We start from the raw sequence: 24,163 nt of genomic DNA, 5'->3' as shown, positions 1-24,163 counted from the left end.
TTTACCTTTCTCCTTCGGCTTCCCTGCGCGTTGGGCTGGCAGCAGGGCTGTTTCCTGGTCTCGCAGAAAGAGGCAGTGCTGAGTTAGGAAGACAAAAATAGACCTTTACAGAGAAATATAGGGATTGTGTGCGCGGTGGGGAGGGAGAGCGGAGAGCGGCACCCGGCTGGTTTCCAGGAGGAGCCCTTTTCTCCCTCTCGTTGCATGTTAGGCATTTTTGCACAGCTTTCTCCCCCCCCCCCCTCCCCGCCGGGGCAGGGTTGCCTCTGCCGCCTGCTCTCCGCATCTCTGGTGGGGAGCGAAGCAGCCAACTCCGCTGCGATCGGAAAGCGGCCAGAGACCATTTTATGTGAGCGAGCCGGGTGGGAAGAAGCGGAGAGAAACCGTCGCAGGGACACACACGGATATAAAGACTTGTCTTCTGCCTCCCCCCCGCTCCCTCCCCCTTGTAAATACTAAATCTGAGAAGGCAGCGATTTGACATCCACCCTGAGCAGCGGCTATGGGGTGTTTGGGCAACAGCAAAACGGAGGATCAGCGTATCGATGAGAAAGCGCAGCGAGAAGCCAACAAAAAAATAGAGAAGCAGTTGCAGAAAGAGAGGCTGGCTTATAAAGCGACACACCGCTTGCTGCTGCTGGGTAAGGAGGAAGCGGCAGAGGTGGGGGCCGGGGCGAGCGGGGCGAGCAGGGGGCAGCAGCCCCAGCCCGCCGGGAGGGGAGATGCGGCGTGCGCCTTGGCCATGGAAAATGTGGGCTGCTTTATTGAGCAATAAGCGAGGCGTCCACAGATCGCCTGAGCCACATGGATGCACACATACAGAAATGCTGCCGAGGTGGGAGATGCTGTCGCGTCCAAAAGAACCAAAAAAAAACAAAAAAAAACAAACCAAAAAAACTCTCTGACCACCCAGCCTGAACCGTGTATCACAATGTTCTCCCTTTCCTTCTTTCTCTTTTAGGGGCTGGTGAGTCAGGAAAAAGCACTATTGTGAAACAAATGCGAATCCTACATGTCAATGGATTTAATTCAGAGTAAGAATTATTGACACTTTGTGCCTTATTTTTCCTTAAATGTTGGAAACAGGTTAACACACAGTACGCTAGGAAATTTCTCCTCTCATCCCCTGTGTTTTGGTGGCTTGACACTGTGTTGTGCAGGAGGAAGGGGAGTGAGAATAAGGAAATTGCTGCTATTGTATGTTTGCATTTTCTCCTTCTGGCCCCTTTACTGTATTTTACACTGTTGCTACTGCAGCGCTTGACAGGCCCCTGTGTAGCAACAACATGGCGACTACTTTTTACATAGAAGCAAATAACCAAATATTGCATCTGTCTGTAATATAAAAATACATGTCAAATCATAATCAGATGACACTGTGTGCTGTTTTTCCGGTGCTGGGGTTAGCATAAAACTGAAACTAATTTTGCCTATTTGTTAGAAATCCTCCTGTTTTGTGAGGCTACATCATTTTCTCTCTAAAGAACTCTTTGCCAGAAATCATTATTAATCCACAGCATTTATTTTAGATATTTGTTAGCCTTCACCTACGTGTTGTTAATTTAGAGCATGTTTATATCATGCTGTAGAAATGAAAGAATGACTTCCAGTTCCATCAGGGGAAGCTTTGCAGATGTGGCTATGATTGAATGATTTAAAAAAATATATTAGAGATGAATGTGCATTGCTCTTTATACTATGCAAGAAAATGGATAAGGGCAAAATGTATTTGTCTTGCCTTTTTTTTTACTATTAGTATGTTTTAATGTTTGAAGAGCAGATAAACAAGCCATCAGTGAAAAAAAAAATTAAATCAAGTGACTGAACTGCTTTGGAAGAAAAAATCAAAGTGTTCATATTTCTGTTTTAATGCAGAGAAAAGAAACAGAAAATACTGGATATTCGGAAAAACGTTAAAGATGCGATTGTGGTAAGAACACACTTTATACTGTTCTTACATGCTTGTTTGTACTGGAAATTATAAGGATTATGCTTTCCAAGATTGTGATGAGAGAAATCCCATTTTGCTGGTCAGATTGGATTATCTTCTATTGATCCTGTATCCAGATTAATGTGTTTGTTTTTTTGTTTTATCCAATTCTAGACTATAGTTTCAGCTATGAGCACTTTAATACCCCCAGTTCCATTGGCCAACCCAGAAAACCAATTTCGAATGGACTACATCAAGAGTATAGCTCCTCTTTCTGACTTTGACTATACACAGGTAAGAATAGAAACCACTGATTTATTGTGCTCAAGGGGGAATATGTTGCTTCACTTGGATTTACTGAAACATTGGGGTTATTTACTCTTTGGAAGATGGTCACAGAAAGTTCTTATGCCAGCATCACCTCTGTTAACTTTCCTACAAGACTGTGGTGATTGCACCTGTTTTAGTGGCGCAAGGTTTTGTTGTTGCAGATTTATTTGCTAATGTTTCTAAATGCTGTTTCTGCATTTAGTCCTCTTCAGATTTTCTGATGCAATCTTACATATTGACACATCAAATAAGACTTTGTTGAAAGCTGATTTCCTACATGGAATCAGATGCAGGATGTTAATCTGAGGAGTTACTGTCTACCTGCAGAAAAGGATATAAGAGGAAATAAAAGGGTAGAGTGGCCTCAGTGTTGTTTCCCATACTTACTGCACTTCAGAGTGGAAACCTGCGTAAGCAGTGGTCAAGTGAGGTGCTTTGCTTCCTCATGTATTGTAGTTGGCATTGGCAGTGGTTTGCTTGTATGTAAATGTTGCCTTAATTTGATAAGGAATCAATGTGGGACTTGTGTGGAGGCTGATCTTTTGTATACAAATGAGAGATACTTTTCAGATTAACTTGCATAGGCATCGTACATTATTTTTATCTTTTTATGTTATTATTTATAGGCATATGCATAGAATGTTTCATTCTTTATGCATGACAAGAAAGCAAATGCATAGACATTCTGAATTTTATTTTTGCTGTAGCACAGTTTTAATTTGCCTTAAAATGGTACTGAAAGCAATTTGTTATGGATACAGTAAGGACTTAAAAATATCTTCATTTGTTGGCTAAATGATTGTGAGTTGTACATGCTATCAATACTGCCAAAGAAGCCATTTACAGTAGAGTGTCTTTAGGTTATTATGGCTTCAGGGTGCAAGGAGGAGAAGGGGAAGAGTCCTTTCTTTGTTATATGACTCATATTCTCTGATGTGTGGTTTTGCCTCTGGTAAACCTACCACTTTGAAGGTTCAAGATAAAGAAAAATTATCAGACATCTTGTACAGTTAGAATTTAATACAGAATGCAGATGTTAAAAAAAAGACTGCAAGGTACACCCACATATTGCATAATTGCTCAATTGGTGGATGTAAGTTAGTGAAAATGAGAAGCTCTTTTTAGAAATGGAATGTGAGCTTGACATGAAGTATTTGTGTTATGCAGGTATTACAGTTCTGAGGCATTTGTTGCTCATTTTATGTGGATTTTTTTTCTTGACTTTTGATCCTTAGAGGAGTAAAAAAATGGTGATACATAAACTTTGCAGTTCTCTATAGTACATATGTTCTTTTGAGTTTCTGGGATAAAAGAAGGCTAAACTGGACTTTTCATAGGGCTGGAGATGTTTTCATTTTATTATTGCTTTCAAATTTTCTCCTTTTTCACAGAAGCTGGCTATATCTAGTCAAATTTGATTCATGGCTTGGTATTTTATATAGAGGAAAATTTAACCTTCTTGGAGGGGAAAAGAATAGGACCCAGTGGACCTTGAAACAATTAATAATTCATTTGAAATCTCAATTCATAGTCCATTTTGGTTTAAAATAAAAATATTAATAAGTGGTTTTTAACTAAATAGGTTTTTTGAAAATACCATTGTGTTATTTAAATAGTGTCAATTATTAGTTCTAATTTAAAAAATATTTAAAAGGTTGTTAAAAGTTTAAAAGAAGAAGAGAAATCTAATGCTGATTTAGAAGTAAATATATTTCTGTGTCACTTTCATATTTTCCCTTCTGTTTTCATCTCAGCTCAATTAATAGGTTTAATATTTGTAAAATGTAAAGTATGCCAAGATTTTTGGGGGCTTTTAAATTTTTCTTGGTTCGAATGTTATTTATCTCCAGGAGGATTTGTGAGCAAGGCAGATTGAAAAAAATGCTATTGTGCTTCAGGGCTTGATTTTACTCCAGTTTAAGCCAATGATAAAGTAAAATTAGGTTTCCAGCTGAAATAAATTTTGACCCATTTAGTATTTTTGGATAAGGACAGATATAAAAATAAATACTTGGATAGTAATCAGTCAGGCATCCTCTGCTAAGCATTACTGATTCTGTAATTAATAGCTGATGTATGGAGTAAGGCCTTCTGAGCCCAAACCGAGTGTTCAGCAGTAGACATGCAGGACTTTAGGGCTAATCATCCTTACTTCAGAATAGTTGTGAAGGGGAAAATGCTGATGTAGGCAGCTCTGGGGCACATTTTGGCACATTCTGTAGAGTGACAAAGGTTACCCTCCTTTGAATGAGGAAAGAGGCAGCTTTAGGGTTTGTGACAGTACAAATGGTAATGAGTTGTTAAAGACCCTTAGTGTTGCAATTTGAATTACAGATGTGTCATTTTTTTTGGATGACATTAGCCATGTAACCTTTGTCATAAAAATCGATGTGTGTTAGTTGAAGATGGATTTCAGATACGTTGCATGCCAAATGTGGGAAAATTACTGCACCTTATCAGGAGTCTTTAAAGAGAGATCCCTGATAAAATACAGAAACTTCACTGGTGGCACAATCTGATCAACACTCCTGGGGTGCTAATTTAAGCATATTTATGACATACTGGGTGTGCTTGGACAGACATTCTTAAATTGCATACAAATTAACTAATACACGTTTAATTGTGAAAATTACCCTTAAAATAGGTGGATATGAAAATACTGATTTCCTGTGGGTGAAGTCATACTCTTAATTGCAATTTATGACTGAAATTCCAAGAACTTGAGTAAATATGGGGAGGGACTTCATATTTAGACTAAAATATTCTGGGGCTTTGTTTGTCTGGTTTTTTTAAAATTACATACCTCTCTATAAAATATAAGCAGAATGTTTTCTTTAGTAGTGATACAAATTTTGAAACAAATGGTTTTCTCTTTACAGTGTTTTAACATTACTTTAAGAGTCTGTGGAGTGCCCCCCACAAGAGTTTTACTTAGTTTAAAAAATCATTATATATATGGTTTGGTTATGCTAACTTGATGGTTCTTTCAGTTGGTATAAAAAAATTGAAGGCTTTCTGGATTTGTTTTATAATTTTTACACAATCTTTCATTGCTTTTATAAAAGACTGTACAATTTTTACAAAGTATTTCCTGGCTACTGATGTGTTCTAATTCTATAAATCATTAGAATTAGAGCTAGAGTTTTCACAAAATTGATAAATAGAAATAAGTCAAGTGTCCACTGTATTTTCTTCCTTGAAGTTGTGACAGGAATCAAGATAAATTTTTGCCTGACATTAGATTAGGCATTATCTTTGCTCAAAGGTAGAATCAGTGGAAGTGCTTTAACACTGGAATTGCAGCATGCATGCCCTATCAGAAAGGATTTTTTTTATTATTTTTGGCAATGTGTTGATTGATATTTGCTCAAGTTAACAGGAATTGACCTGCTGCAATTTTAATCCTTTATTGATGGGGAATTATTTTGTCCTTTGTGAATCAGGGTGAACATATTAAGGCCATATTATGCTGATAGCTGTGGTGTATCAGCTAAGTTGTGTATAGTCAAGGTCAGCTGTCTTTGTTAAAGTTTTTGAATTTTCTGAGAACTACAAAGCTGATCAGTGTATAATTCCTTTCCCCCTTGTCTTTCCTGAAAATGTAGCCGAATGAAGTCACTTTGCGTAAAATATGTCTTGAATGAAGCTCATCTGATCAGTTTTGTGTAGGTTTATAGCAGGTGATGGTCACCTACCCCTGGGCTGCATTGCCAAGTGTTTGGCCATACAAACCAGTTACCAGCAAACATAAAACATCTGCTTAGTAGGGAACATGTAAACACTTCACAAGTTTTAGGGAGCGGGGAGAGTTTTCAAAGGATTCATCTTCCTTTGCAAAGAATGTTTTAGGGAAGCAAAGTATTTTTTGGAAACTTCATAACTGGTGAGTTGTGTGAATGCAGTCCCTTGTGCTGATTTTAGTGTGTGAGTTTTAAATATAATTTTTTAAGCTATTTTATTAGTCAGGCAAGCTCTTTAATTTAGCTGTTAAGAATGAAATGTTAATGTGGGCATTGACAGGGAAAGTACTTGAGATTAATCAGGTCTGCAGTTTGCTTTACATTTTCAGATATTGGAGTTTGAGTTCTGTCTGATGACTTTAATTTTCCTTCAGGTTTTCTTTTTAAAAATCAGGGCATCACATTCATAATATCTTTATACATTATAAAGAAAGAGAAATACTTTGCTCAGAATTTGAAATTGCATAGACTTTTGTTAAGCATTTCAAATTTTTCTGATACCTGGTATTCAAATTTCATCTTGTGTTGATGCCTAGAGGTGGCTGCTTTTCACAGTGTGCATCTCAATGTTTGAAGCAACTGAAAATCTTGCTTAGGTGTAGTGTTGGGCTGTAGAAACTCTTTATCCTGGATTAAAAAAAACTTTATAAGTATGGTTTATATATGGCTAAACTTGCTTGGGTTGTACAGTTAATGCTGTCACTTTATTTGACCACAAATTGTTTAAGTTTCCTTTTGATGTAGCCCAAAGGAGTTACAAAATAGCATCACCTTACATTTTCTGATATTCAGTTAACTCACAATTTTCCCATCTTTTTTGTGAGTGTGAAAATATACATTTTACCTGAAAATAAAAGCGAGAATGCAGAAAATATTGCCGCTCAAATAGCTTCACTTGATTTTTCTTTCTATATAAATTTTTACTTTAGGGCTTTGTTTACTGTTTTGGGTAGAGTGAACACAGGTTTTTCTAACTACCTGTGATTGCAGTACTTAACATTACTCTATACTAATATCAGTATTAACTTTTTAAAATCAACTAGACTTTAAAAATGAAGTAAATTGTGGTGTTCTGTGATCTAAGATGCACATTGGTAGATTTTCATATTTACATAAACATATATTTTCATATTTAAACACATACAGAAAGTTTTTGCAAGGCCAGGCAACAATAAAGTTGTGTTGGTCTGGCAACCTTATTACTGCCCTGAATTAATAACACCTGAAGAACTAATGAAGAAGGCTGACAGAGAAGGACAGCTGGAAACACATATGCTGTTACAGGTGTTGGCAGCTCCTCAGTCTTTATACAGAGGTTAAAATTGACAGAACTGATGCTGAAAAGCAGAGGATATTAGGGAGAAGAAGCTATCAGGTAACCCATGAAATGTTTTTATTGTGGTAGCAGGTTTTTTCATGCTGCACACTATGCATTAACAGCAAATACTAAATTTGAGCTCTTTTCATGTGAAGAGCAGATTCTGCTAAAGCCCAGCAATAGCTTTTCTTCCATATGAAGTACCTGTTTGCATGCAGATGTGGCTTAAATTGTTTTTCATTAAATCAGCAAACTGAGTCCTTAATGTTCTGATTAGTCAGTGTTAAAGTTACAAATATTTCGTACATGAGATCTAAAAACATACTTCAGTGTTACTTGTTCTGTTGTTCTCGTTCTCTGTAAGCAGTAAGTTTTCTTTTGATGGATCAGTCAATCCAGTTGTGCTTTCAGAATTAATCAGTTGTTATTTTAACTGTGTAGTTTATAGGACTTCCAGTCCAGGAGACTGGAACTGGGATCATACTACAAACAAGTATAGAACAGTTTGGGAGGGAAAAAAAAAAGGAAAAAGACCCCCAAATCAACAAGTCTCAAAACATTTAAACTTCTCAAATTTATAATATATGCTAGAACTGTAAAATTACAAACCTGTACCATGGTTTTCTTTAATTCTTTTATTTTATCTCCTTAATAAATACTCTACTGAAGACAACTGGGAGTTAAAATTGGAGTGGTTTGTGTATAAAGCAGAGCTCTTCTGTGAAGCTCAGGACTTCTTGCTTAAAATACACAGTTTGTGTTTGGTATGGTGCTTGCTTTAGACAAAAAAACTGATGGTTCAAGCATAAAATAAAGTAAGTTTTTTGCTATAGTAGAACATTGTTGTTCAATAAAAGTGTAACATATTTCTTCCATCCCTTGTTCCAAACTCACTGACCCAAAACAGTTTATAGCAATGAGAAGTAAAGAATTAAATTTGTATCCCAGGAAAGGAGCCCAGGGATCTACTTAGGCCCCCAACAATTAGCTGTAGAAATACTGGGACTGAGAGCCATAGGAAATCCTGTACATGATCACAAATGATCCAAAGTTAATAAATAGGAGTTGTATTCAGAAAAAAACCTAAAGAAATGTTTAAAAAAAATTAAAATTTAAAAAAATTTTTAAAATCTAAAAATATTTTTAAAAGTTAAATAAATATTAACTTTTGTTTCTAAGCCTTCCTGTCTCAGTATTTTTAAGAGCAGATTCAACTTTGAAATATCTGGAAAAGGTTCACTTTTTTCATAAGTACTTTGCATTTTTAGAATATATATTTTTCGTAGCTTACAGTGTAAAATAATTAATTCCATTCTGAAAAGGCAATTATTTGAGGAAGTCTTATGAACAATGGTGCCTGTGAATGAAGTTCACTGTTACATTAAGTATTATATCATCATAGTAACACCAAATTAAATGTTTGTTGTCGTATATAGTGAGTCTGATTTCCCAGATAGTGAGGTGGTATTCACACTTTATCCAGCCTGATTTATTTATTATCATCACACAACACAGAGACTTTCATTGTGAAACTGGAAAGATATTATCTTTTATTATTATTATTACTGCTGCTGTTACGTAAAACTTAAGTTATTTCTGTGGTCTCCAAACCTGATGACATTTTCTGGTATTACTTCCAAGTTTTGTACCTATTTATACAAATTAATTAGAGGGTTTTTTTACAGTCAGTCCAGCATCCAGTCAACTACTGCAAAGTATTAATAATAAATGCCACATTCTACCTTTTTTTGCTACAATTTGAGATTAAAAGTTCATATACTTATATTGCATTTTATTAGGATAAAAATATTTTTACATCTAAATTTGGATATTAGATTTGATGGCAACAGGAAGACTAATAACTTGAATTATCATTTTAAGTAGGAGTGACTGATTCTCCTCACAGAACCAAAAATGTATTAGAGGATCATTTCTGAACATTAGAATATTTTTGTTCACCAAGTATTTTTCAGTGTACACCCTAATTTTGAATTAAAGAAAGGCAGAATTAATAGGTTAAAGGCTGTACTGCCATTGTCCTGGGTACTGACCTGGGAAGGACATAGATTTATTTTAAAATGTGGTTGCTCTTGGGGTTTGCTGTTTTGAATTCCTTCACAATTGTGGCTGCTGCCTGGGTATCTTCTGAAAGCGATGCTGAGGTGGCAGCAGTCCTGTGCCATCCTAGAAGACAAGGTTTGGAAAAACAGCCAACAGAGTAGCACTGATCCTTGTGGTGATGCTTGACAGGCGTGTAGGAGCCTGGCCAGAATCACAAACTGATCCTGATTCCCAGTCTTTTTTTAAGGCAAGAAACAAAAGTTCTTGTCATTTTTACCACTACTGTTGAGGTGCCCTGAAATCGCAGAAGATTTAATTATCTAGGAGTTTATGTATTAATATTTGACATGAACATCAAATGTCAAATTCTTGGACAGCAAGAAATTCACTTGTTTTTCCGCTTATGTGTAAATCAAACTGAATGAAAATGGAAGTAAATGTAAGTAAGTGCAAAAAGTGACCACACTCTTAATGAAGACACATTGCCCATTTAGTCGAAGGATGATGACATTTCAGACTTTCAAAAGTGGCAGTTTTCAGAAGAAGGATATTGAATTTTTTTTATGAATTGCCACTATTTATAAACTACATAAAAACATATTTTCCATCATATCCAGAAAAAAGGTAGATGTAGCAGAGTATGTTTCAGAATTGTCTTTATTATCAATTAATTCTTTCAATCTCTAAAGCCAAAGATCACAGGTTGATTTTCTGATTTTGCCATTTTTGCTCTGCAAAAGTAGTATGTTTACTAGTTAGGGAGAATCTCTGTTTTTTGCTTCAGTGACCATGATAAAAGTCTAGAGATCATGGATAAATCATTACATGTATGCACCTTGTCGCTGAAGCCAGTTGAAACCTATGGAACAAAGACTATCACCTACTCAAATAATATTATTAGTGTCATTATTTAGTGTTCCAAAGAAGTGAGTGTTCATCTGCATAGCAGCAAAGAGCTGCAATCCCCTTTCTTCAGCACCTGATGAGATCGCAGCTTCTCTTTCTGCAACTGTGTTGAGCTTAGCCCTTTGCTTGTTTTTTTCATCACCTCCATAGCTTCATCCATGGCTTGTACTTATTGTCAACAGCAGATTACCTCTTTTAACGTCAACAAAGGCTGCATACACAGACAGGATATTTTGTTTGCAGAAGGTAGCAACCTGAGCTGAGGAACAGAGAACAAGCTAAATAGTGTGAACAGAAGACTCTATATATACCTTGCATACACTGAAATAGATAGGTTAAAAACCAAAAGGTATTATGAACAATTTCTTTCCTCTGAGGATCTAAGAAGCTCTTTATAATAAATATAATTAGGACTGCTAAAAAAGAAGATAAAGGCAAGAAAAATGCACATTTGCAGTTAACTGCTAAAAGTTTCCATAAAATGTTTATGGTTTTGTTCTGTCACTCTTGTCACATAATTTGTTTTGCTATAGTTAAAGAAATTCAATTCAAGTTTCAGGGCCTTCTCTTTAAAAGGAGTCAGGAGAAGAATGTAATTTGTACAACACAGTTCCAAGTTCAGATTGCCTTTTACTTTGTAAACTTGTAATAATTTCTTGGAACGAAGCTACCTCTGGTTGTAAGCATGCCAGCTATCACATGAAGCATTCAGATTAGGGTTTCTTGCTTTAAATCAGTGGATTAATTTTGGCTGGTTTAAAGTGTACTCTTGTAATTAATCTACTAGTATTTGTTTTAAAAACCTATACTGGATGTTTTGAAAGGATATTTATCCTTAGGCAAGATAGAATATTGGAATGTTTTCTGCTACGTCGACGCTAGAGATGAACTCTGCCTTTTAAATCTTTTAAAAGTAAACATTTTCTGACACTTCTGCCAATTCATAACATTTGAGTTTTCTTGGTGCTGTCAGTTGGACTTAAACATATTTTAATGCAAATAATTATCCCACTGTTTTGAACTGAAATTGTTTAGCAAGATGAAATAGGCTAAAGATATGCAAGCCCTCTTATCTCTGTTAATTTGATGAATGCTTTTTGATCACGTCCACCCTCACTTCCAGAGGATGTTAAGTGACAGAGCTGTGCAGATCATTCTTTTCTTAACATACACCCACATACTTTCTTTCATAGGAGCTAAATAATACCAAATTTAAGAACTGTCAGGTAAGAAAACAAGAAAAGGCAAAGAACAGTTAACTAAAATAGGGGAAAGTGTGTCCTTGCTGCATTCTGTGCAGACAATGAACTGCCCCTTGCCTGCAAACCTCCAGCTGCCACAGACAGCAGCAGGATCTGATTGTCAGTCAGCTCCAGAGTGCCTTTGGTGCAGGCTGTGTGCCATGAGGAGTTACCAACTCCAGGCAAAAAAACCCAAACAAACAAAAAAAGAAAAAAAAAAAAAAAGCAGAGGAGAAATGTGAATGAAAAAACTATTTAGCAACATGTGGTCACTGGAGGAAGAGGTCAGGTGTCACCACGTGCTACTGAAACCATGTCATTAATTATTTGATTTCCAGCAGGTATCACAGCAGAGTGAGTCTTCATGGTAGGATTTGTATCTTTTAAAATGTGGATGAGAATATTCTTTCTGGCAGACAGGTATCCTCTAACTTTAGCTTTTCTTTCCATCTCAGGATGTCAGTGCTGCCTGTTCCTTTTGGGAAAAGAAGACTTGCTTATTTAGGATAGCATGCTTTTAGCTGAACAGTAGAGCTTTTCTTTTCCCATCCCTACAATTTTCCTATCCCTAGAATTCACTGTTGTTATCTGCCGAATTTCTCCCCAGATTTTAACAGCAGCAAACTTAACATGCTAACCAACAGTAGAGTGTGGGTATATTCATGGACCAAAAGAATAATTAGTCAGAGAATGTGTAAGTGAGAAATCATAATCAAAAAATAATTTTAGGAACTAAAAATCATGTCAATAGAGGAAGATGGCTGTTGACATTTCTGAGAGCCAGCTATTCAAACTGCAGAGGATTTTCACTGGATTTTAAAGAAATAAAGTATTAAATTTCATCCTTGGCCTTCAGTTCGATAGAGCAGGTTTTGATTCTTTTCACTGATGAATGAAAGGCTGGCAAGAACTATTATATTCCATAAATACAGAAATCATCCTAAGCAGCTATATTCCCAAGAGTCTAATGTTGCAAAGGCTTAAACAGTTGGATATATATGGGCCTAAATGCACAGCTAGTACTGCCAGCACAGCATTCATGCAGCTGAGCTTCCGGTTATGCAGTGATATTAATATAAAAATCACAAATACTTTCAATGGAAAAACAAAACAAGCAGATCATTTTTCCCTGTTAATTTTATATTTGGGAGGTCGCTGAGCACTTTTATGGATTTTCTTGGGGGTGGGTAAAGTTGTGTAGGTTAGAGATTGGCACAGAACTTGAAATAAGCAAAATCCTTTTCAGAAAAGTGACAGTTCTCTGGATGCTATTAAGCTGTGAACAGTAGGTCTTTTCAATCACTGTGATTCATTTTCATATTGTGGGGTTTTTTAATAATAATATCTTTAAAAGGCTTGCGGAACAGTAGGCTGCAGCAGCATAACTTTCTGTGCAGAAGGAAAGGTTTTATGCATGGTGTCCTAGATAATTTACCTTAAATTGATTTGCACAGCTCAATAAAACCATAATACTGTACCAGCTCAGATCACGGGTTCATTTAGCCTCAGATCTCATCTCTGATCGTGACTGATAGTGAAACAGGAAAAGGACCCGCACATAGTAATGTTTCCCACATTGGTTGTCCTAGCCTCTACAGATTTATGGCTGAGGTTTTTTTGGCTGGGAGTGGTATTTCTGGATTTAATAATTTTGGTAGCTTTTTCTTCCAGGGGTTTTTTTTTTTTGTCCCCCAACCTATGTGAGCTTTCAGTTATGGCAGTGAGTTCTGCAGTTTAAGTATGTGTTGTATGAGGAAGTGCCACTTGATTGATTGAATTGATTTGGAGGTTTTTGTTTGTTTTGTTGGTTTTTTTCCCTCCAAGCCTGCTGCCCACGAGTCTTCCCTAGTTTTTCTATTAGAAATATTTCATCTTTCCTACATTGCCCCCATCACTGCATATCATGTACCTCCAAATATTTGTCTTTCCACTTAGAGTGTCTCTTTAACTTCTCTCACAGGGCTTGTTCTGTGTCTTTGCTCATTCTTGTTGCCCTTCTAGTTTTACTAGACCCTGTTGGCAACGAGAAACCCAAACTACAAAAAATGTTCAAGGTGTTGTTTTCTTTTTCATTATCTAGTCGTTTGTTGGTGTTTTGCTGTTGGTAGGGTTTGGGGAGTTTTTGACACTGAGTTATCATAGATTATTTTATAATTCTCCGAGAGCTTGACCACAATTGCAGGTAAGAGGAATGTGTGTGAAGGCCTCTGTACCAACACATTAGCAGATCCCAAAGGGTACTGTTAATGATAATTATCCTTATCTTAGGTGTTTTAGGATCTGTTATACATGTTGACTAGTCTGTTCAAAAAATCCACTGCATTCAATTTTTTCTATTCTTTCATGTGTAATGACATGTCTTCTCATTTGCTTTACTGCCATGTATGACTTATGAAGATGCATTTTTAAAATTGTGTACCATGACTAATATTTTCTTCCATACAGATGGAGACCACACTTTATTTTTGTTCTTAAAATGGAAAATAAATTGCTCTTCAGCCTGATTTTGGAGAGGCAATGTTTACAGTACCACAAAGGACATTTGTGCTTTCAAATCTGCTCATAGTTCCTTAATCGTTCATTATGGTTTGCCTGATTTAGCAGAAAAGAACACCATTGTTTTGAACCCTTCTCATTAGAGAAATAAAATGTTTAAAAATACAAAATGCCCTTTTTTTTGCAGTTCCTAATGCTGTGTGTCACTAAGAGAAAATGGTCTGAAATTTTTGATATCCCTTGGGGAAATACTGCAAGTAGCAGAATTTTGTTATTTTTTATGTCAATTTAGGTCTTACATGATTCAGCACTTGTGGTTTGTGGGAAAAAGTGTTGTAGATTGTGATTAAAGAAGCAAAAATAGTAAGGAGTGGCTACTAGTGAAGGGCCGTTTTTACTGCTAAAATACTTCTTTTTATTGACTTATTTCATTTTTTAATCTGTACCTCTCTTCATCATATTTTCTCTATCAGTTATGACTAGCACATTTCAAAGAAAATAGTTCAATTCTGTTTCTCTTTTCAGGCTTTTGTAGCAGTACAAGCAATTAAGAACAAGTTGCTATAGGATCTGTGCATTAAAGTCCGTCAAACCAGCAGGTCAACCAGTCATCCCCTTCTGGTAGCCTCTCAGGAATAAACAGAAAGTCTCTAGGAAAGGGAATGGAAGAGGATACAGGATGCAAAGAAACTGCTTGTAGTGCAGGAAAAATTCTTTGTTGTAGTAATGGACCACAAACAATAAGTTAACTCATTCTGGGTTACATTAACAAGGCTGTTGTACAAAAAAGCATGAAGTAATTATGCCATTCTCTTTGGCAATGGTGAGTCCTCAGCTGGGGTATTGTGTCTAATTTTGGGAACTGAATTTAAAAAGAAGTACACAAATGGAGTCCAGAGGAGAGCATCAAGAGTAAGAGGAGACAAAGTAAGCTGGATATGTTTACTTGTAGAAAGAGATCACTCCAAGTTGAAGACAAAAGGGAGCCAATTACAATTTTTAGTATTTAAAAAGCTGTAATTCCATATTCTTGTGCCTGTCTGTTCAGAGGAGGAAATGAAGTTGAGGAGAGGAGAAAATTCCTCTCTTCCATGGTGTATGGCAGTCCACATGTTTGGGACATTCTGCAACAGTGAATTTAACAATCACAATCTCATAAGTGCACTGAAATAGGACTGCTCAGTTTCAGACACTTACATCTGCATTTTCAGTTACGTGAATCAGCTCATGCTCAAGAAGTTAAAAACTTCTGAAAATCTGGGAAACTTTGGAAGATACAAGGTCATGTCAGTTGGTCTTACACATTTGACACTTTCTGTTCACAGAGCTTTTATGGGCATGTTGGTTGAAAGCCTCTGGGACTTCTTTTCCAAAACTAAATCTTCTGTAATCATGTCTTTAATTAATCTAGGACTTCATTAGTTATCTAACTAATTTTGTCATGGCAATGGTGTGTAAACAGACAGTGATAATTTCTTATAAATAGTGCATGTTCTTCCAGGGTGCTATGTCAGACAGCAGACTATAACATAGCGTACACAAAATTCTCTTGTGCTTCCACATGTTGATTGCTTTAAAACTAATTCCTAGCAAGATGCACATGATTCACTTCTCATGGAGAAGTGAATTATGCGCATTTCCTAACTGGACAGGGCCTAACATTTTCCTCCCTAAAAGCAGAGAAAAATGGCTGAGGGAAGTAATGCAGTCAGGAGTATTATCTCTAAAGGCTCAGAGGAGCAAAGAGCTTGCCTTCAGATATTTTCAATTCAAACCAGCAGGCAGGAGTTTTTGTTTTCATGTGTGTGTGCACTGGCATGCATATGTGCATTTATGTATAGGACTTTTCCTACTTCTGTGCAAGGTTCTGATCTGTTCAAGATCTAGGACATCTGGTGGCTAACAGTGAGGTGAAAAATCCAGTTCAGAGGCTGTTAGCTGTAGCCCCTGGAGTATATGGAAATGAAAATAGGATTTGGAGGATAGAGCAAGTTTGTTTCAAGTGTGTGGCATCAGTGAGATGTTCTCCAGGTGGAGGGTGGCAGGTCAGTAGCTTTGAAATATTAGTGACAGCTCTCAGCTATCACCATAAGGAAGTAAACTCATGAATCCTGTGGCAAGTGCCATCCTTGGAAGTCTGCAGGTTTTTTGGAGATGTGTGTTTTGCCTTTGTCTCCAAAATAGGAGTTTCAGAGTAGAGTTAAGACAAATCTGTTGACTTTGCTAAAGAGAGGTTTAAAGAACTACAGACACAGATCACAGTATATGAGTATATTAGTTCTCCTGCTTGTGATAGCAAAATCTGTAGGGGAAAAAAAACCAATTTCCATTTCATATTCCCACTAGGAGTAGTTCCTACTTTCCTAATGGAATTAATTTGAAAGAAAAAATGCTGACATGCGTCTTGCAATGTTGTTGACTCAAAGGGTTGTCACATTGAAAGGCATATTTTTTTGGTTCTGTAATTATTAGGAATGGTAGGCTTATTATAAGTACAGCCACATGTCATGCTAACACCATTTCTGATCCATCCTTACATGATAGATGTCAATATACTCAAACTTCAGGAGTTGGAATCCTGGGGGACATACAAAGATAAAAAATACGTAGTAAATCAAAGTTTTCTTTTACTTTTTCCCTTTCCAAAATAGAAACAACAAAACATCTTTGCAAATAGCATAATTAGGTGTGTTTGTTTTGGAGGGGTTTTTTTTGTAAAAACATATTGTTTTGCATGCTTCCAGACACCAAGAGGGAAATCTAAAATAAAAAGTTTCAGCATTTTGTAGAGAGTTGCTCTATGGAATGTGAAGATGTAGTAGGGAGAAAACTCTTAACAGTTGGCTTGACTTGGGGGGGAATTCCAGGCATTTGCTTCTAGCAAATTTGCTCTGAGCACTCTTTGTTTGCTGTAGGTGAGGACTGGCTCTGTTGTGTCAGTGCATACTCTCCTGGGCAGGTTTTTCCAGTGTGGAAAGGTTGGGTTCTTGTTGGGATCTGATGTTTCAAAACTGAAGGGTCTATCACTGGCCAAGTGACTTTGGAATTCCTTTACTTTTTTGAGATGCTTAGGCTCATGTGATACTCTTTTCATGGCTCTACATCAATTATTTTTCTCCTCAGCTTTTGTATTTTAAGGAAGTCATCAGTCTTTGAGTCATGTCACTGCTCTGGGCAGCTAAGGAGTGCCTACTGCTTAGTTTCATGTGCATTGTTTCCAACAATGCTGCCAGGCTAAGCCATTGTCCTCCTTCCTCCAGCCCTCCCCCATCACTATCCACTTCACTTTCCCATTTTTATGCACTGTGCCCTCAGCTGTGTCCTGGTAAAGCTGTTTGTTTGGCCTGACCAAATGAGGTAGAGGGAGAGGTTCTTTTTAGTGCGGATCATTTCTGTGGTTTTAACTGATGGCGGGTGACACAAAATGGAGAAGAAGAAAGCGGAGATGAGAACCAGCAGTAGGATATAATGGGAAGGTGATGCCTATCTATACAAGCAGGCTTACTTCCTCCACCTCAGTATCTACGGGCAGAGACTAGAGCCAGGCCAAAAGCCACTGAGAATCTGTGTGTCAGGAGAAACCCAGCGCAGTGAGCTGGTTTGGCTTCTTCTGATGTGAAGGCTGACATTCCTTGCAGAGGTTAAATGGCATAAGAACAGGTCTGTCTTGCTCACCCTTGCCCTTTTGGATAAGTAAACACAGCAACATTCACTGTAGTTATTCCTAAACTTAACTTTGTGGAATGGAGCTTTAAGGCTGAAGGCTTAGTCTGATGCCTTTCAAAAGCAGTCGACTCACATCAACTTGAGTGTACAAAAGACTTACATGGCTGTTTGAGCCTTATGTCACGAGAACCCTTTTCTCTTCGTTTTGTTGTGTAACTGCAAGGCACTTCCACTCTACTACTCTATTACTTTTACTGAAAATATGCTAGATAGGTATGCAGAAATTCCATGAGGGGTCATTTGACCACACAATACATGGCAGGGGAGCATACCTATATATGTATATATATATACATTTAAATTCTGTTTATGTTTTCCCATGGTATTGGATCAGCCAGCATAAGTGTTCCTGTGGTTGTAAAGTAAGAATGAAGCATTGTTCCAGTGCACATCATGTCAGTGATAGTATGTAGAATCAAAGCTATTTTATGAAGCTCACATGCTTTTGGAGGAGATGGGATGACTTCAGAGTTCACAAACAGAAATCAGCTGTGGACTCCTGAGTATGTAGAAAGCCTCTTTGGCTCAGGCTCTTGAGAAGTCTTGGAAGACTGTTGTTATGCATCCTTGGGGCATCCACTGTTGGAAAAAGGACAGTAGACTAGAAAGAGCTCTAGTGTGACCTTGCCTTCTTGATATAGGATTTAAGAAGTCATTTCTAAAAGAGATTACTTTCCAATCTATCCCGTATCAGCGGTATGCTGATTCATTTTTAAATAGGTTAACTAAAAGAACAAATGAATCATAGCTGTTGAGCAGGTGAAAGTTTTGGCTTATATGTCAGTGAGATTCCCCTATTAACCCTTAATTTTTCCAGTTGCACTGTAGCAAGTGTTACACCATATTGCCTTTCTGTCCAGAATCCATGATGGTTTTCTTTCTGGTTTTCTTTCTGTAAGCTGGGACAGGCTCCTGCAACAAGAAAATCATCAACTCATTTCTACCAGCTTGTCCTTGTAAAAGGTGTTATCTGATGTTAACATGAGGGAGCCTGTGGCTATCCAGAAGGGAAAGGACTCTCCACAGGAGCAATGAAGCTCCTGAAGTTTCACAATACACTTTAAAAGCCTGAGGATCAATTCAGATTTTAGCTAAGCTAAATTGTGTTGTTTAGGAGATAAATGGAGAGCAAACATGATAAGATCTAATGTTTTGTCTTCATAAAGTCCAGTGAAGTTTTTCAGTTGAACTTTTCAACTCCTGCTAAAAATGTTAAATACAACCCTGGTATCAGTGCCTATGTTAACTCAAGCATTAAATTATTTCATTTCTTTTCTCATGGAGGAATAAAGAGGAAAAATAAAACTTCCTGTGCATTTCAACCTGGATTTATGTAACCAGAAAAAATGGAAGGAGAATATGTCAGTCTTTACAAAAATACAGATGCCATCTTAGCTGAATACTTAATCTATTAATTATTATAAGTTAAATACTTAATAACAAGTACTATGTGGAGGCAATTCACATAATACTTCTATGCATCTAGCAGTATTTGTAATTTGTTTTAAATTGTATTACTGCCGTCCTTTACCTTAGTTTCCATGTTTAGTTCTCCAAAATCAGAATCCTCTCTTATCACGAGGAAAATGTACCAGAGATGTTTCCTGAGTATGTAAAGAGACACTTGGAAAGGAAGTTCACATTTTTATTATGTGAAGTAAAATATTGTCATGAGCGTGTTTGTCACCAGGTTTGTTTAAAAAATCAAGCCACTTTAGACTAGAATAAAATTGCTCTCCATCTGTGTCTAAATGTAAATTATCTAAAATATAAACATACTACATGTTCAAAACTAGAACAATGTTATATTAGTAGAAGCCAGTATTGTTACTTTGGTCTTCAAAATAAGTGCAAAACAAGAATAATGACATTTTACTCAAAGGTAAAGTTTTCATTTAAGCAGGTTTTAGTATGTTGTTATTTTTTTTAAGATCGGGATAAGCTTTCAAGAAAGTTTACAAAGTAGTAGATAGAAAATGTGATTGAAAGCCAGCCAACTTAGAATTAACCTGTGCAGCCGACTAGAACTGAAAATTAGCAGTGAGGAAGAGAAATAACTAGCTTGTTTTCTTATTTACCTGAATGGATGTCAAAAATACATATATCCAAAAACTAACAGAATAAGACTTGGAACTGAGTCATTAGTACCATTTTTAAAAATACCTGAAACTTATGACTCTTCACTTTACAAGTAGAGAATGATCAAGGAATGTGATACAATTGGTTTTCGTCAGTTGCAAAAAAGGAATAATATTTGGGGCTTAATTTTTATTCTGATTTTCCAAGAGCTTTATAGCTTGTATGCATTAGTAAAGTGTTTACTGTAAAAACAGTATTTGATCATTACAGCAAATGTATACACCTGAGTATTGCACCAGTTTTTCAGATGTTGTTTATTATGCTGCTTATTTTATTTATAGTGTTATTATATTGTCTTTCTGACAGTAGTCTGAAAGAAGTGTCAAAAACTTTCAGTATTTATTGTTGTTTAACAGCAGGACTTGTGTCAGTTTCTTCCTTTTTTCATGGATACACATAATCAACCCTGCATACCTGAGTAATTCATCAGAATATTTATCTCTTTATTAGTGCTTTTCACAGTGTCAGAAAGGCTTTCCTGCTCTGCTTTCCCAGCTCTCCATGAGCATGCTAGATATTCTCTTTTCCTGTCAAGGGGTATCTGCTCTGGGATGGTTGAGGTGAAAGAAAGAGGATGATGAAGAAGGCACCCCAATATTTCCCCTGGTTTCCTCTTCTTTCCTCACTATCCTTGACTTGTCCTTTCCTTCCCTGGTGGGACCTGGGCAGTAAACTCCCCCAAAGATGTCTCCTCAGCAGAAGGCCTCTCAGGAATGGCTTGGCTGTTTCTGCTTCGTGCCACCTGGGCAGACATCACAGGAGGCCGAGTTATATTTTTACCTAACACGAGCTCTCTGACTTGAAAAATGAACTTTTGCCCTACATATATGTGATACTGTCCTGTTGAATTGTTTTCTGTCTAAAGTACATGTTTCTCAGTGGGAAACACTTCCAGCTAATCAAAAAGCACTGAATAAATACACTTGGGTAGAAGGAAGCATGTTGGTAATATAAACCCTGTATCAGTAATATCTGTATTTTAAACCTGGTTGAACAAAGTAAGAACAAATAACTACTGATATTTACAAAAACCTTTTATACCGATTACATAAAAGCAAACATCTTAGAGAACGTGGTCACTAAAAAATAGGAGATTTTTATTAATTCTTTAAACCATTAAATGTGGCTTTAAAATCATATGCACAATCTGGGCTTCTAAGCTTTTACTGTCTTCCTTTAAGGTTGAGATTAATTAAAGGTCAGTGCCACAAACATTTCCACAATGCATAGTAAAGCCCTGGAATGAAATAAGCCTCACTTGAACATTTGATTAGACAAGATAATGCATTTCCCCCTGGAGTAGTTTGTTATTCAAAACAAGCTCTTTAGGGAAGGAAGTTCACATCAGTTGGTAACTGTTCCTGTGGATACCAAAGAACTTTGTACAGTACACTACAGTAAATTGCACTGCAGGTCATTTAGGAGCTGGAAGCATGTCCCGTGTCTAAAAGTATCAAAATGTATTTTGAAAAAAACACCTAGATAGCAAACAAACAGCGGGCTGTGATACTAGAAAAGAAATAGCACCCACATTTACAGAGATATTCATGCTTTTATCTAGTCAAGAAATTGCACCTTTCTAACAGATGAATTTTAGAAATGCTGTTTTACACCTTGTCAAAAAGAAAACCATTAAAAATTGACTGTTAATTGATACCTTTGGATATAATATGGACCTGAATAACTTCCAGCTTTAATTTTCCAGTAAACATAGAGCTAGACTTCAAAATTATTAGCTATTCTCATGTGTAGATGACATCCTTTTTTTCTGTCATTAATCTATTTGGACCATTTTTGTCTTTACTCACTACGTGTCTTGAAAGTTCTAGTGACCGGTAGCAAGCCGTGTTCGTTAGGACTCAAATAATTTGAATTTCTGGCTATTTCTGCTTATCTGTATTAATTGACTTTAGACAGTAAGCACAAAACTAATGTTTTGTTTTGGACTCCTAAAGATGCTCTAAAACAAAAACTTCTTTTCATGGGGTGGGAACATTCCGTCCAGTTAATAAATGTTTTCCATTTGCTGCTGGAAAAGCAGTTTTCAAACACTTTGCAGTATAGCAATAAGTCTGCTATATCTCAGTTGGGTACTTGAGTTTTGAAATACAATTTAAAACTAATTTGGACTTTATCTTGGACTGTCATGTTTTTTGTGGCTTTGATTACAGAAGTTTCTTTTAAATAGCCAGCCCAAAGAGTTATTGTGCTCTGAGGTTGCTGAAGGTGCTAAAAAAGCTGTGGTTTGTATCTTAAATTTGTTCTGTAGAATTATGATGATGATGGCCATCATAAAAGTTTCTTAGATTTGGGGAAAATGTTGTGCAAGATTTATGTAGTAGGTGTTTTATAATATATAGTATTAAAGAGTGTCTCAATATATAGCTCTATGTGGATATCATACAAGTGAGCTAACGTAGTTTCATGTTGCCACCCTTGGTATCTAGTACTAGCATTTGAACTACAGTTTGAGTTAGTAAATAGTCCCTAATGTGAAAAATAGGCATATTCTGGCAGCCAGCTTGGATCTCTGTACAATTCCAGCAAGTAACTTAAATCGCATTTCCTCCATTCCTTCGCCTGCCTTTCTTCCTAGCTGAAGCAGAATGGGGTATGTGCTTGGCATAATCTACTTTTGATCGTCACCAGGAGCTTTAAGTGGGTTTTTTTTCAGTACTGTAGAGTGTAGTACTCTAAGTAATGGAGCTAATGAATTCCGGTGGATGTTGTAGACACCCAGCCTACTTCTCTCTCAAGTGACAATAAATAGCCCATTTCTCCTTCAGGTCTATTGCTTGATTCTCCTCAGAGCAGTCCTTGTCCCCTTGCAGGTGGACAAGAGGCAGTGCATGTCAGGACATTTTTGGTGAGTAAGTGGTGGCTGGCTGGTCAGACCAAGTGTGTCCATCAGCAGCTAATTCAGCACGAACAGGTAACTTGTTAGGATCATGCTGAAAACTTCCCTTCAGTGAGGAGGTGTTGAACCAGCCCCTTTCTCCAGCCAAGGGCAGTCTTGTTAGACTTGGAGGCCTTCTTTGAGTCCTCTGCCTTTTTGTGGCATTTGTTTGGAAGTGGCCAATGGGTTGCAGAGTTAGGTGAAAGCCATGATTGCTTGTCAGACAAGTGATCCGACAGTGTAAGTTGCCATTTCTTAGGAAACTAATTTGAGACAGCAAACTTTGGCAGTAGAGCTGAAACAGATTGATTAATTAAGCTACAATTGACCTTTAAATGTACATTTTATGCTTCTGGCCACATTTATGCTTATGGCTGCCAATACCCTTTGCCCCTCAAGACAGTATATTTTTTAAGAACTATGAAGTGCTGCATAGTATTTTTCATTCTCAAGGAGAATGGAAGGTTTTCTGCCTATAAGTTAAAATAAATGAATTCGTATGAACAGATGGGTGTAGTGATGGACCCAGGTGCAGAATGCTGAGTGCGATGTTGCCCCAGTGTTTTGCTCATGAATCTGACTTTGCTACATGTACAGAGTCTTCTGAATAATGTTGTATATAAAAGCGGATCTTGTGACATCTTTGTTAATGTATCTTCTTGCTCTTGCAACAAGTAAAGTGTTTGTATCAACTACTGAAACTTTTCATTTCAGTTCTTCTGGTTTTTTTGTCTGGACTTTTCTGCTGACCTGCTTCAGTCAAGCATAACATATCTTGATTTCTGTCCTTTTAGTCATGCCCAGAGCACAAGACTGATTTTCACAAGTATGTGCACGTTCAAATTCTACATGGCTAATTGAGATGGAATAGCTTTTAACTATAAAAATAGTTTTTAAGTATATTTTAGATGAGGAAGTTAATTTCCCTGAGCATGCTGTGGAAGAAGATGGTCTGTGTCTTGTACTTCATCAAAAGATCCTGTCTTAGAGTGTCAGTATCATCAACATAAAGAGTATGATTTGCTGGAGAATAGCATTGGATTTGGGGTGGATATCTATCATCTCCAGTGCCTGTCAGATTTGTAGTGATTGTCTCATTTTTGTCTCATCACTCCTAAACCACGTTTAAAATACAATCATTACAGAAAATAACAACTTTTAAAATAGAAAAATGACAGATTTTTAACTAATTTTACAAATTTATGGTTTCGTACATTTTAATTGGTGTCCCCTTTAATGTCATGTCATTAAGTTCACAGTAAGATAGCTCTTGATGTATATACAGCCAGATAAAAGAAGTTCAATTGAAGTGTGTGCTGCTAGCTAGAAACATTACATGTAGCTTTTTCTTGTAATTCATCAAATGAATGTAACAGGGAA

At 36.8% G+C, this 24,163-nt stretch overlaps 1 protein-coding gene across 1 annotated transcript in view; it reads left to right on the top strand.

Moving 5' to 3' along the window:
* Positions 1-102: 102 nt before the first annotated feature.
* GNAL (G protein subunit alpha L) overlaps positions 103-24,163 on the top strand; it is a 115,320-nt gene continuing 91,259 nt past the window's right edge. Inside the window, exons 1-4 of the mRNA XM_005423344.3 lie at positions 103-641; positions 962-1,034; positions 1,876-1,930; positions 2,105-2,224. Of these exons, the coding sequence (XP_005423401.1) occupies positions 503-641; positions 962-1,034; positions 1,876-1,930; positions 2,105-2,224 (387 nt within the window). The 5' untranslated portion in view covers positions 103-502. The remainder of the gene's footprint in view (positions 642-961; positions 1,035-1,875; positions 1,931-2,104; positions 2,225-24,163) is intronic.

This window comes from Geospiza fortis, unplaced genomic scaffold (assembly GCF_000277835.1).
Source record: "Geospiza fortis unplaced genomic scaffold, GeoFor_1.0 scaffold100, whole genome shotgun sequence".
In the NCBI taxonomy this organism is placed as follows: domain Eukaryota; kingdom Metazoa; phylum Chordata; class Aves; order Passeriformes; family Thraupidae; genus Geospiza; species Geospiza fortis.
Note: the sequence above shows the minus strand (reverse complement) of the source record. Positions and strands in the feature narration are given on the sequence as shown.